The sequence below is a fragment of the Xiphophorus couchianus genome, chromosome 5, assembly GCF_001444195.1.
Source record: "Xiphophorus couchianus chromosome 5, X_couchianus-1.0, whole genome shotgun sequence".
Lineage (NCBI taxonomy): Eukaryota > Metazoa > Chordata > Actinopteri > Cyprinodontiformes > Poeciliidae > Xiphophorus > Xiphophorus couchianus.
Window position 1 is genome coordinate 37763853 of NC_040232.1, and position 13893 is coordinate 37777745.

The following is a 13893-nucleotide window of genomic DNA, read 5'->3' on the forward strand; positions in this document are numbered from 1 at the left end:
CCCGTCCGGGTTGTACCCCGCCTCTCGCCCGCTGACAGCTGGAGATAAGAACCGGCACCTGTCCCAACCCCAATGGGATAAGGATGCAAGAAAATGGATGGATGGATGATCCTGAGCAAATTAAGAGAAAATCTATTGAAAATTGTTTTTCGTCTATACAGATGATTTGAAGGGATGTACTTTTGCTAGAAACTGCAGGACAATTTATACATTTGTGTTTTGTGGTGACCTGTTCAGACCCTGCATTACTTTTGATTGCCTGATCATAATCAAAGTAGCAACTTGCTTGTCTGGATCATTCAGGCAGGTGTTTGGTTAGTTGCTCTATTTCAAGCCATATAAAAGAAAAACATTTTTATTCTTTACTGTACATACAGTATATACAGTAACATATGTACAGTAAGGACAAGACCCTGAGTAACCCAATAAATGTTTTTTTATAATATTGTATTAATATTTTAAAAAACATTAACATTTGGCTCAAAAAGGAGTGGGAGGAAGATAAACTTATTTACTCCCACTCGCTGTTCACATATAGAAACTGTGTAGTCGCCACTGTAATTTGAGATTTAGTAATTACAGTGTTATGCACACTTTTTTGGTCATGATGCATTTTCTTGTTAAAACCACTGACATCACCAAATTAACATTTTAATAATTTATCAATTATATATCTATACTTTTCAGTTCTGAACTAAATATGTATTAATACTCTTAAAGTGTTGGTGCAAACGGTAGTCATAATTATCTTGATACAACACCAAGATGTGAAACCATCAGCAATGACCTTAGAGAAATTGTTACAAAAGGTCATCCTACAAGCTGTGGAGTCACGGGGTGAACTTACTTTGTCCCTCTTTTGTTCCTGTACAAGTTGCCCTGGTTTTATATGAAGTGCATCATCTCTCACAGTGAAGGAAGAACATCAGCTGTGTGTTTTGCTCTGGAGCTCAGAATCTGGTTGCTTACATCTGACAACACGTTTACCATTATAGATGTGTGGCTGTTCCAGAGCTCAGCTCCTCCAGGACTCGGCTCTGGAGCCGAAGATGTTTTCTCCAGCTGCCTCTATGTGCCGGTAAACCCCGACCTTCTGACCCTTCAACCAAACAAGCAACGTATGAGTGAAAGAGTTTATTTAGAAGAACAAAAACATTCCATCAAGCTCGTGATGCAGCTGCTGATAAACAGTGATGTTGTACATTACAAATGTAAAAACTGTCCACCTTTCAAAATTGAGGAAACTAAAACAAGTCATTATTGTAAGTGGATTCTCACAAAAGAGCACTTCCTGAAACCAGAGTGTGCTTAGCATGCAAACGTGTAAATTTACGAGAACCTAGAAAAATGATAGAAGTACAACAATCCAACGGTTTCCCTTCTTGAGGCCTAAATGGAGTTGTTTTGGTCAGATTATTTAAATAAACTGGTACAAAAGGTTTTAAGGCAAGAAAACTATTATCACAACATTTGGTGAATGGCTTCCGTGGCTTCTGTAACCAATTTTAAAAAAAACATTTAACCGGAGCACAGACTCAGTCAATTTCATCAATGTAAATTTCACTACAGGAAGAAAAACTAATCAGAAATTCAAGGTTTTAAAGTCGATTGCGAGCTTCGTTACAGCTCTCATGCCGCTCTTGGTTGTGTTACACATTATCCACCAAAGCCTGGCGACGCTTTTACATTATTGTTCGCAGTATGATTGTGCAATTTAATGTCTGGTGAAACAGAGAATACAGCTTTAAAAAAGACTTGCCGCCTTTACAAAATGTGATTGTGTGCAGATACATTTCGACAGTTTTATGATTAGACAAGTACAAAAACGGTCAAACTGGCTGAAAAAGGTATTTCCCTGAAGTGTGTAGAGTGTAAACAGTGAAGTTGCACAGATCACTCAGAACTGGTCAGTTGGAGTTTCGCTGGTCTTGATGGCCACATAGAGCATACAGTGTCATGAAAAAACATTCGTCCTTCACAGAGTTTCACTGTATTTGTACTCATTTAAAGCAGATTGTGCTGGCAAAGATAATTCTACTGAATACAAAATAAAGTTTAGAATTACTCCACTTGTTAAATCACAAGTTAACTAGCTAACCACTCTGTTGGGTTTACTTCCACCATCCATTCCTCCATCTACCATCTGACAGTCTCACTGTATATGGAGATCAAACTACAGTTAGAGCCAAAGTTACAATGAGAACGCTCCAGCGGCTCATCTAAGAGGTCAAAAAGATCCCAGAACATCTAAAGAACTGCAAGCCTTCCTGCCTCTACTGAGGTCAGAGGTCATGATTCAATAATTATGACCCTCCCCTCCAACGTCCCAAAAAAAAAAGACATTTCAATGATCCATGAAACTGTTGGAAAAACATTCAGACAAAAGCGGATTCTTTTGAAAGAGCTGTGTGTTGTGTGACATCTGGTGTAAAACTAACGGCATTTAAGAAAAAGAACATTGAACACACAGTGAAACACGTTGGTGGCAGTGTGATGGTCTGGGACTGCTTCGGGACCTAGATAACTGTTACTGAGTGATGAATTCTGCTTTATAATAACAACAACAACAAAAATAACATAAAAAGTCCTGAAAGTGAAAGTTCAGCCATCAGTCTGCAACCTCAGCATTGGCATAGTCAAAGTCTGAACTTAAATCCTACCAAGATGGGCTGACATGATCTAATACAGGCCATTCATTCCGTCCTTTATTGTGGATGAATTCAAATAATCCTGCAATGCTAACTAAATGCATCCCATTACTTAATAACACTCCTATTTCCCAATATTGTGACTCCCTGATCAAGGAGCAAAATCCATCCTCTCTAATAAGAGCAGACAGGCCTGATCTGAGATCAGAACCACAATCAGTGGAAATAGGATGCAGTATAAAAGATTGAGAAAACTATTTATAAAGGAAGTGTTTTTATGCTCATCTCCATGACTTTTCAGAACGCTCAACAGCCTAAAGAAATTTACCGAAACTCAGTAACTAAATATGAAATTGGTTTGTTTAAAGGTACGAGAAGGCAGAGTGAAACTAGATGCCTGTTGTTTGGGTTTAGCCTGAAAATGATTAAAAAAATAAAATAAAATTACATAAATTCTGAAAAACTAAATAATAATAATAAAAAAAAACAAGTACATGTCATATAAAATACTGAACACTATTCATGTCAGACATACACAACACAAAGTGAGAAACCTATAATCCCAAGCCTATTAAATTAAAAATATCCTGAAGCGTCACATTTTCTCCTAAGAAGTGAAATGTTCACCTGAAATCACGTGGAAAAGCACAATCGATCTGTAATCACGTCTGCCAAGCTCAGGTTTCTGCTGAGAATTCAACATCAAGGGCAGAAATACATCTCTTTGGTCAGCATGGACACAATGCATGGGATCTGCTTCCTGGCGTTAAACCCTGGTGAATTGGACACAGACTCAAACTCTACTGCCACCTTGTGGTTTACTCGTGTCATGATGTGCAGAAGCTCCAGTTCCTTTGCGTATTTGCTGATCATGTCACACAGCGACTGGATGAACCAAGAGCCAGTCATCGTGTTCCTCCAGGAGTAGTAGCCTGCGACAACCACAAATTAACCTGGATTAGTATTTTTTAAGCAACAAACAAACAAACAAAAAACTACTACTTTAAACAACCCTCCCAACCCCATTAGAGACAAGGGTGTTAGAAAATGGATGGATGGACAGATGGATAGTTTAAACACTTACAGTACAGACCAAATGTTTGGACACACCTTTCTAATTCAATGGGTTTTCTTTATTTTCATGACTATTTATAAGGCAAGAAATCCCACTTATTAACCTGACAGGGCAGGTTGACCTATGAAGTGAAAACCATTTCAGGTGACGACCTCTTGAAGCTCATCAAGAAAATGCAGAGTGTGTGCAAAGCAGTAATCACAGCAAAAGGTTGCTACTTTGAGGAAACTAGAATATAAGGGGTATTTTCAGTTGTTTTACACTTTTTTGTTTAGTGCATATTTCCACATGTGTTATTCATAGTTTTGATGCCTTCAGTGTGAATCTACAATGTCAATAGTCATGAAAATAAAGGAAACTCATTGAATTAAAAGGTGTGTCCAAACCTTTGGTCTGTACTGTATGTTCATTTAACCTGGAGCGGTGGAGAAGGCGTAGAGGAAGTCTGCTTCCACAGGGATCTTTGTGGTTTCGTCTGCACTGTCGGCTTCAATACCCGGATCAAGATCGGTGCCTCTGCATGCCTGAGAACGGACGAGACAAAATTTTCGATAAATAATAATATGACAAACAAGAAGAAAGAATTTTTTTTTTTTAAATCTAAGAATTGGCCTTGCTTACCTGGATAAAGAAAAGTTTGGGTTTTCCCACCAGAGTTTTACAGCGATTGCCTCGGTATAATGAAGTAAGACTCTGGAGCTGCACCGGGCCATCGGTACCGTAGATCACGCCTTCATCGCCGTGGCTCAGCAGAACGCAGACGAACGAGGCGGAGTCGCTGTGATCGTGCGTAGATGCTACAAAAACAAAGAAGTCAGTGAAAAGAGTCGTCACTACCGTCCATTAACAGAACCGGTGATGCCGTCAACGACAATTTGCTCCCCATACAGATGTTTTGCAGTTTTGTTTTGTTTTACAGCATTTAACATCTTTCAGCTCATACAACAATTCTTAATATCAAACAAAAAAAAACGGAATAAGTACAATACAGTTTTCAAATGATGAATTTATTTTTTAAGAGAAAACCTTGTCAAAGTCTCCAGGCTGATAAATGTCAGTGTTTCTGTTTGTCCTGATGCTTTCTGAGGTCTTTCAGCCTACTTCACATTACCAGGCAGCTTCTGCTTCACTAATGTCTTTATTAACCTCACAGTTCAAGCAGTAATCAGGCCTGGCCAGAGAAAGTAAACCTAAATAAATAAATTTAAAAAAACATTATAAAAACGGGATTAATCACCGTCATTTGCTGATCGCCAGCTGCCCTACTTTTACATGGGGTCACATTGCTTTGGGCAACTTTATAAATTCAACAAATGAAATCATCAGTTGAAAACTTCTTTTTTAACGTTTATCAGGGTTATCTTCGTCTGAAATTAAAATTTGTTTGTCATTTAAGTGACAAAAAAAGCAAACGCAGAAGAAATCTGTTAAAGGACAAATGTCTTTCCACAGCACCGTGCAGGTAACAGTCTCAACAGGGAGGTTCTCAATTCTGAAAATACAAGTTTTATTTTGTACTTACTTGCACTTAAAATCTTCATCATCTGATCGGTTGTTTGATCATTGTAAATCTTCACTGCATAGCCCAACTTTGTAAACACTTTACACACATTGGCTGCGTCAACGTCAGTGCCGTTTCGCTGATTCATACCTAAAAAGACAAAAAAAAAGATGCAAAACAGACTGAAAAAGAAATATCTAGATTTTTTTTTTAAGGTGGCAACTTTAACCTGACAAGTTCAGATTGATGCACAATTGAGAGTTCTGGTAAGCTTAGTGCAGATTTAAGAAGGATTTATTGTGATGGTGGTATCATGCTTTGAGTCAGTTTGTGTGCCGGAATAAAATATTTCAAAAATCAAAACCAATAAGACTTGCTATGACATGCTGATATTATTAGAAATGAAGAAATAAAAGACTCAAGTTTACTGTAATCAAGTGAACGTAAATGATTTGTCCTTAAAAGACATATATTTACCTCCTTCCAACTCACTGTAATATTCCTAATTTAAAGTATGATCATAAAGGGAGTACATTTTTTTGTAAGAGTTAAAAATCTTCAACTTTTCACAAAAAAATTTAAAAATTGGAAAGTGTTGGAAATTTTAAATAGCCACAGATACTGTAAGTCAGTATATTCAAATGATATACCGACGCCTAATGAATATACAATTCCACCTAAAATAACACATTAAGCAGGCGTGCCCAACTCTGCAATAAAACAACATAATAAACCAGGAACTGCTGCTAGTGCTTACCCCAATCAAACAGTAACATATTAAAAGTGTTTATTGAACCAAGTGTACTTTCAGTCCTGCTAGACAGGTTTTCCAAACAGAGTCTGCTCAGTGAGAACCACAAGCAATCTGTCCATCTGTCCGACTGCGGCTACGTTCAGTAGCAATGATAACCAAATTACTTCCCAATCAACAAAGGCGCTCACTAAAGCGCACACATTCATACACAGATACGCAAATTAGTGAGCAACTTTGGGTACTGAATCAAAGAATTGAACCCACAACCTTTAATTTCATACTACTTTACTCTATTTTGTCCCTGGGTTAAAATAGTGTGTGAGTTATGCATACCTGGCGCACCGATTACAAAACTATGGGACAAGTGGTGCAGAGTCAGTGACCTGTATCTTCTGTTTAATCTCTGAAAACTGTCAGCTTGAAGCTGAATAAATTCAAACAAGGCATGTTGTACTTCGCCCCAGTGAGCAATATAGTTTGTCCTTATGAATTTGTCATGCTTCCTTTAAAACGGGTGTGAAGCACATCGTGAAAGGTTTGAGAACCGATGCCCTGAGGGAAGACGTCCAGATTTGTAAAGTGCATTTTAGTCTCAGTGAAATTTCTCACACACGCCCAGTTCAGCTTGAAGTTTAGACACACCTGCCGTAACGCCATGCTACAATTCAAGAAGTACAGTACATTCCCCACTCAGAAAGCCATGCGTGTGTGCAGCAGCAGTCTGATGAACAACTAAGGACGCAAACTCTGGAAGGTATTTACAGAAATCCACAGAATGAAAGTGTTTGTTGTCATTTCTCCAACAACTGCCACCATAGGAACCTACATCTGAATGCCTAATTAAGTATCAGGGGATGCAGGTAAATGGTTTCAACACAGACACTACTAAAGTTCACAATGGATCTATGGCAGACATTTCTACAACAGGCAGGCATGAAAAATCTTGTTGTTTCTTGTCCAAACCTTCTCAGTCTGGTCTCTGACTTCATCTCTAAAACATCTAATATGGGATGTCCCTCTGACGTTCTCATTCCTGATCCTATCCATCCTCATCGCGACCTGAACTACATACAGGGAATAAAAACTTTTAATCCCAGAATGCACTGCATTAACCCAGTTTCAGTTTCTAGGAGGAAGAGGAGTTTCACTGTGTGAATATGGGACATCATGTTTTAACAAAAATTATGTCCTTAAAGGAAGGCACCCTCTTTACTGCAAAGGGATTACAATGGTGAAACATTGCAGTCCCTCTGCTGGCCGAAAGGAGAACTTCATTTCGACTATATTCTGACTGAAGAATAAGCCACAACTCTGGCTTACTTAAAATTCTGCAGAAAGAATCTTTGAATTATAGATTCCCCAAAAAGAGACTCTGATCCTGTTGCTGAACCGACACTGCTTCCATTTTTCTGGAAGAAGACGCCGCAGCTCCACAAGCCTGCTGTACGGGTACAGGGCCAAGTCGATGTTCGCCCAAACCAAGTCAACCTTTCCCAACCACTAACTGAGCAGCCGTTGCAACTATTGTTGGGACCTTTTCTCCCCGTACCTGAGAAAAGGGGAACTGTGGCCCTGCACACACTGTCCACCGCTAGCTGAGTGGCAAACACCACCATTTTCCTCAACTGCAAAGACTCTCTCTGATCATCCCATCATGTTTGTTCTCCGTCGCACGACTCGCTCACTACCGGAGATCTCTTTTGTTCTTAAGAATGTCTAAAGTAAGGCTTTGTGTCTGGGTAGAAGGAAATTAGTTTAGTATAAAACTATTTAAATTGTTTCTGATCATCTATTTAAGTGTTTTTGTTGGGTTTTGCAGGGTTCCATCCTTTAACCTCCTTTGTGCAAACAGGCCACTGAGCCTTTGGTTTGTTTGTTTAAGAGGCTATTGACCGAAAGAGTAGTTTTATAACATGAGCTTATTCCATTTTAGTCAAAGTTTTTCCTTTTCTCTTTTCACAAGCCAACATAGTTTAGCAGACATACTGAACCGTGTCCATTATCTGAGTCCAATAGGTAAAATCCAAAAGCTCTTCGGTGTTTACAGGTATAATAGACCACTGGCTCTCATAAACAACATTGTACAAATCATCATACGCCTTTAGTTTGTACTTTGCCACATTTACCTTCATCATACGCTACATCTCCTTGTACTCCTGTCTTTTCGCCTGTCCTCTCATTGTCCCACATATTCTTAGTGAACTTCCTTCTCTGTACATGGTTGACTTTTTTGTTCCAACATAAAGTCTGCTTTTCTGCCGACATACCAGATACCATCCTACCCGTCTCCCTAAAGACATTAGCTTGTAGCTGTGCACTCATCTGGGAGTCTCAACTCCTCAAAAAATCCACAACACTTTGTTTTGTTTTCACCATCTGGTCATCTGCTATGCATTTATTCTCTTTATCTTCTTCACTATCAGCGTCATTCTATGCCGTCTATCAACACTATCATCTACCACTTCCTTTACAGACACTAATTTCCATATTTCAAAATCTACAGAAGATGCAGTCCGCCTTTGTGTTCCTACCTCCACACTTGTAAGTCACCTTCCTTCCTCTTCTGGAAGAAGGTTTGTACTACGACCATCTCCATCCTTTTCACAAAGTCCACCAACATATGTCCCTCCTATCCTGGATCCCAAACCTGCCAATCACTTCCTTACTGCCCCTGTTCCCTTCACCAACCTGTCTGTTAAGGTCTGCACCAATCGCCCTTCTCTGAACTGTCAGGTAACTCTACATCACATCATCTTGCTCACTCCAGACCGTCTGCTTCTCATCGAACTCACATCCAACCTGTGGGGCATGAACGCCAACAAACACTGATCATCATGTCTTCAATTTCGAGCTTCAGATTCAGTCTGTCATTTTCTTCGCTTGCAGAATGTTCCCAACAAACCAATAAAAGAGGACACTAATCTTTAAAGGACAAAAGAAAGGAGATGGCAATAGAAATGGGAATACAGGGTGAAATATAGATATTTTCCGTACTCTACTTTCTTACCTACCCAGACCTGGAAAATAATTAATTTAAATCCTAGACCTTTCCACACCGTAGGAACCCTGGACATGACAAATAAACACTGAAGCTTCGTGATACACTTAAATAATGTAGTGAAATTCTAACTAGAGGTGCCACAGAGAAACCAGAGATCAGACACATTTAATAAGCATCTTCAGTTCCCTTGGGACCAAAGCAAATCTCACTTTAAGTATGTTTCTGATTGGTCAGCTGCTCTCTGATGGTTTTCTATCACCGGTAAATAGTTTCTATTTTGAATCTAATTTTTAAGGAAGTCATAGGGACATTGAGCTAATTCATGGATCAATAATGTGTTTATTTGAGCAACAACTAGTGTGACTGCTTGTGAAACAATGAGGTTCCGCAGAATAAACCAGCAGACCAACACCCTTTCAGACGCATCAACCATTTTAGATATTGCTTATCACTTTCTGCCAGCAGTTTTACTCTGAAAGAACTCAGAGCAAACAAAACAAGCTCCAGTTACAACTCAAGTGATTCCACGACTTTAACATAATCAGAGAAAGGAATGCCCAATATTCTACATCATCAAAAACCATAAAAAGTGAAAGAAATCAGTAGAATGAGATAAAAAAAAACTTTGGATATTGATGTCAGGTGATTCTATCAGGATTTAATGAAGATTTGACAAGCATTTTGTTATGTGTGCCCCAGCCTGACTAATTTGTATTTATTTTACTAAACAAAGTAACCAGTAGTTCTTTAGAAAAATTATTTTATAATATACACTACTGGGATAAAGTGTTTGCCCTCTTACAGTCAACTGTTTTTGGTTTTAATCAAACTGAAATATGTCAGATCAAATTAATTTTATTATTTAATATCAGACACAGATAACACTTTATGTGTTGTATATTTACTAAGGTCATCTTTATGGAATAATAAACTTAGTTTAATCACCTGAAACAGTTCATGGTGACAAAAAATAGTCAAAGCAAGAGAAATCTACATTGGAGTGAATTATTTGGACATGCACTGTACATGGCAAAAACTGCAAAAATGGTTTCATACATGACTTACAAAGCACGTATAGAATTAGCATTCACATTACAATAATCCACCAAACAAGGTGGATATCTTTAAATTCTGTTATTTAGAACAACTTAGTACTGCAGTGCAATTGTGTACAATAATCTCCTGTATAGTTGTTGGAACAAAGTATCAAAAAAGTTTCATGTGAAGTTTTTGTGCTAAAAATGCTGAATAACTGACTATGAATTAAGTCTTGTTCACACTAATAAACAAAACAACCACGTGGTAAACATATATAAAATATTTGATCATCATTGTTGTTGGGTAAATTGTATTATTAGTATTATCAAATATTTGTTGTATCATGTAGCCTTGTAGTTACATTTAGATAATGTTTCTGTGTGTTAAATAACTTTGATTCTATCCTGAGGCTTCCTTGGGAAATAGGGGTGACAGCTACTCTCAGCAGCTGTTGCCCTGCAGGACTTCCTACAAGACAGAGGTGTTAGTTGCTCCCAGCAGAGTTTTACAGTCCTGCAATAAACTCTGCTCTGTGCTACAAAGCCGTTGCTTTGAAGCTATACAACGTGTCCTATTCGACGCCGTGCCTGGAGCAAGAAGGATCTAGATTGTAGATAACATGTGTTTAGTTTAGTGATTGTCTTTTAGCACTGCAACTAAAATGCTTTGACCCCACCCCATAGAGTTGCAGTGCTCAGTGTGAGAGGGTTCCTAAGAGCAATAAAAGAGAGGAACAGACAGATGTGTTTCAGAGCAGGTTGGAGATTTGTAACTGAAAGCACATCTCTGTCTGCTCTCCTCGCGAGAAACAAAGAATCTAACTCTCTTGTCTTTCCTGCGTTTGTTTAAATTGTCTCTAATAGGTATTTAGACCTGACAATTGTCAAATTTAATGTATGTTTGTAGTTAGAGAAAAACATGCAAGTGTGTTGATCACAGATTAATTTAAACCACATTTCTTCCTAATATTTCTTAACCTTCATCACATATACTGTATCCACTATGAGCATCACAGGTAGTGAAAGATTGTCCAACAGGTAAACAACATTGGCATGAATGACAGTTGAGTTATAATATCCTGCCAAATATTGCACTCAAACAGTCCTTGGTAGTCAGGGGACTGTTTAGTCACACACTAATATTGTGATCCCAGCTGCAGTTTGATATATTGAGCTACTGTATTTTTTAAATACTTCTTCACTATTGGGGATTTTTTTTCTCCAAGTAAATACAACATTTTATGTAAAAAAAAAAAAAAAGCTTAAAAAGGCATAGGTATAATAAGCTCCTGCCTACATTTTTTGGTCTCTAATTTCTATAAATGCAATGGAGTATATTTTCAGTTTTACATGAATTCTGCAAATGGCTGTACTGTTTTAAAATAATCATTTCACTGTTGAATTAATATGCACCAACGTCAACAAGTAAGACGGCACAACTATAAAATGTTAACTTCCTTGTTTAAAATGTGAACAAAATAAAATGTCACCCAATTCTAATGTTTCTATAAGTAGATGGATGACATTTCCTGCCAGTGTCGTGCAGCTAGTTTCATTCTGACTGAAAACACAAGAACTAGTCAGAGGCTAAAAGGAAACCGGATAAAGCATCACCTGTGCGCTGGTCAAAGTTCTTGTTGTTGATGACGATGCACTGGCCAATGTTGGGGTACCGGAGGCTGTATCTGAAGCTGTGGGAGTGGGGCTTAGCATCAACGTCCATGGGCGAAGGAGCAGACAAAGATCCCGCTGGCCTGCAGGAGCACAAACCAAACCACATTTCATCCTCTTATTGATTAAAAACAACATTAAGTGATGCAGGTCAGAAAGTCAAACCGACAAATGAGGAACTCTTTGGTACCGAGAGGACTCAGAGTCCGTTCTACTGACTTGAACATGACAAAGAAACAATGACCTCCTGAGGATAAAGGTCGCAGGCAGTCTCAATAAACCCTTGACTCACTGTTTTCCATCGTCTCGCCTCGCGTCTGTGTCGTCCCCTTCAGGACCTGGTCTACTTGCGGACATAGTTCTGAACAGGATAAAAAGCGCAAACCGGGACGGAGAAACTACACGCCCTGAGCGCTTACCAGAGGAACCAGCTGCGAAATAAAAAGGCACACAGACGTAGACGTCGACAAGAGCGAGTAGAGAAGCATTTAGCTGCCCTTACCCGCCCAGTACGTCATGCTAAGATGCGCTTGTTTTTTCCGTGCGGACATCCCGTGTTAGTCGGTGTTAGACATCACGGGAAAACCAGGGTTGAAACGTAGACCTCCTGAACTGCAGTCAGGCGGGTTGTGTTGTTTTCACGATATAATTTTTGACGTTGGCGTAATAAATTATCACATGTATGAACGTGAAGATTTAATGTTTATTCATAACTAGAGCCATTTTCTTTATACGGCTCTCATTGTAGCGTGATAAATATGTATGTCGTAATAACCTGATATATTGTATAGAAAACATAAAAAGTGCATTGTTAAAACAATAAAGTTTTCAAATTAAAACGTGATAGTTCTATTTTTCTTTTGCCTGGTTGAGTGGCAGCGAAGCTTCCGTGTAAAAACGAGACGCCAGCGTCTCCATGTTGTGAGAGGCAAGTTTTCTTTGGAAAGCGGTTCAGCTGCTTGGAACTGGAGACAGGACAGGAGTTCTGGCATTAGTTTTATTCGGCACGTTTGTTCACATAAACAAGAAATTTATTACGCGTGCATTTAAGTCTAATTATAGAAAAAGAATTGTTGGAACACATTTTTTTGTAAATACGTATAGTATGGAAGTCCATAATCGTGTTTTACAAAAGACAAAAACATGGTTGAGAGAAAGACAAAGTGAAGTTTAGATGTTAGCACATATTTGTGAAAATCAAAATAAGAGCAACCCTGAATACAAGGGTGCTAAAAGCTGCTCTTAATCTACCAATACCCAACTACTAATATTTGCTATAATGTTGAGCTGTAAGTAAATATTATTGTAGCTTAGCTTATGTTTATTCATCTAAAACAGTTAAAAACATAAAACTTTATTAGTCAATCAACATTCTAACAAATCAAAAAGATTCAAAAGAAAGTCATTCCTAAGTGTTGTATACATCAAAAAAGATGTAGGCTGAAGCAATCCAGCTTATATGTGCCTGTCCTTACATGTTCATTACAAATAAACCATTTCCAGAAAACACAGAATCAACAGCTAAATCCAGACAAAAGAATAAAAAAATTTAAAAAAAACAAACATTAAAATCTACGTAAATCGCCATCACAACGGTCTCAGTCAGATTTCAAATATTCAAGTCCCTTTAGTTTACAGTTTTCTGTTGACCCTGCTTACTAAGAATGAAGCCGACTTACTGGAAGTAGTGCAACATTCGAAAACATTCTTTCTCCATCACATTTCACACGTGAAACAATGCAATGCTTCACTTGTGATGTAAACAAGAGACAGTCAACAACGTAGTAAACAATGGCCTCTGGAAAACTATTCAAGGAAAATACCTACTTTTCCAGTTACTTATCTCTTACAGGTAATAAGTGGTTTTATTTCCTCTTCACGTGCTCTGATTCCTTCCTGAGCTGTTGTCTCTTTGTGAAGAGTTGGTTATCTAAGTTTCAACTTGTGATCTCTTCCTCTTCTGTAATATTTTGAGAAAATTAGTCCTTCACTTTAATGTAGTAAACATCTGATACAGTAGTAGGCATACTAATCTATCAAAGTCTTGATTTAAATTCAAAATGTTGAAAATGGCTGTTTTCACTTCCGCAAATATGTTAAACAGTATGAAATGTTTATTCTAATGAGTGTTCAATTCTTTGCCTATTGTTGTTACATTTCTGTTTATTACATTCTGTACCCATGCCAGGGTTTTCTCTGGGGAAAC

The 13893-nt window shown here is 38.2% G+C and overlaps 1 protein-coding gene across 1 annotated transcript; it reads right to left on the reverse strand.

Annotated features, from left to right (window-relative positions):
* Nucleotides 1-1119: 1119 nt before the first annotated feature.
* Nucleotides 1120-12202, reverse strand: casp3a (caspase 3, apoptosis-related cysteine peptidase a). The gene is made up of 6 exons (XM_028017088.1): nt 11980-12202; nt 11631-11770; nt 5246-5374; nt 4345-4520; nt 4139-4247; nt 1120-3580 (listed from the first exon to the last, which is right to left on the reverse strand). Exons 1-6 carry the CDS (start codon nt 12042-12044, stop codon nt 3351-3353), a joined length of 849 nt encoding a protein of 282 aa, XP_027872889.1. The 5' UTR covers nt 12045-12202; the 3' UTR covers nt 1120-3350.
* Nucleotides 12203-13893: the final 1691 nt, after the last annotated feature.

Bases quoted from the DNA above. Each gene is read 5' to 3' on its own strand.
- casp3a (XM_028017088.1), bottom strand. From the start codon at position 12,044: ATGTCCGCAAGTAGACCAGGTCCTGAAGGGGACGACACAGACGCGAGG. The intron at 11,771-11,979 runs GTGAGTCAAGGG...GTGCTCCTGCAG, and splicing joins AGGCGAGACGATGGAAAACA to GCCAGCGGGATCTTTGTCTG. The intron at 4,248-4,344 runs GTAAGCAAGGCC...GTCCGTTCTCAG, and splicing joins CCAAACTTTTCTTTATCCAG to GCATGCAGAGGCACCGATCT.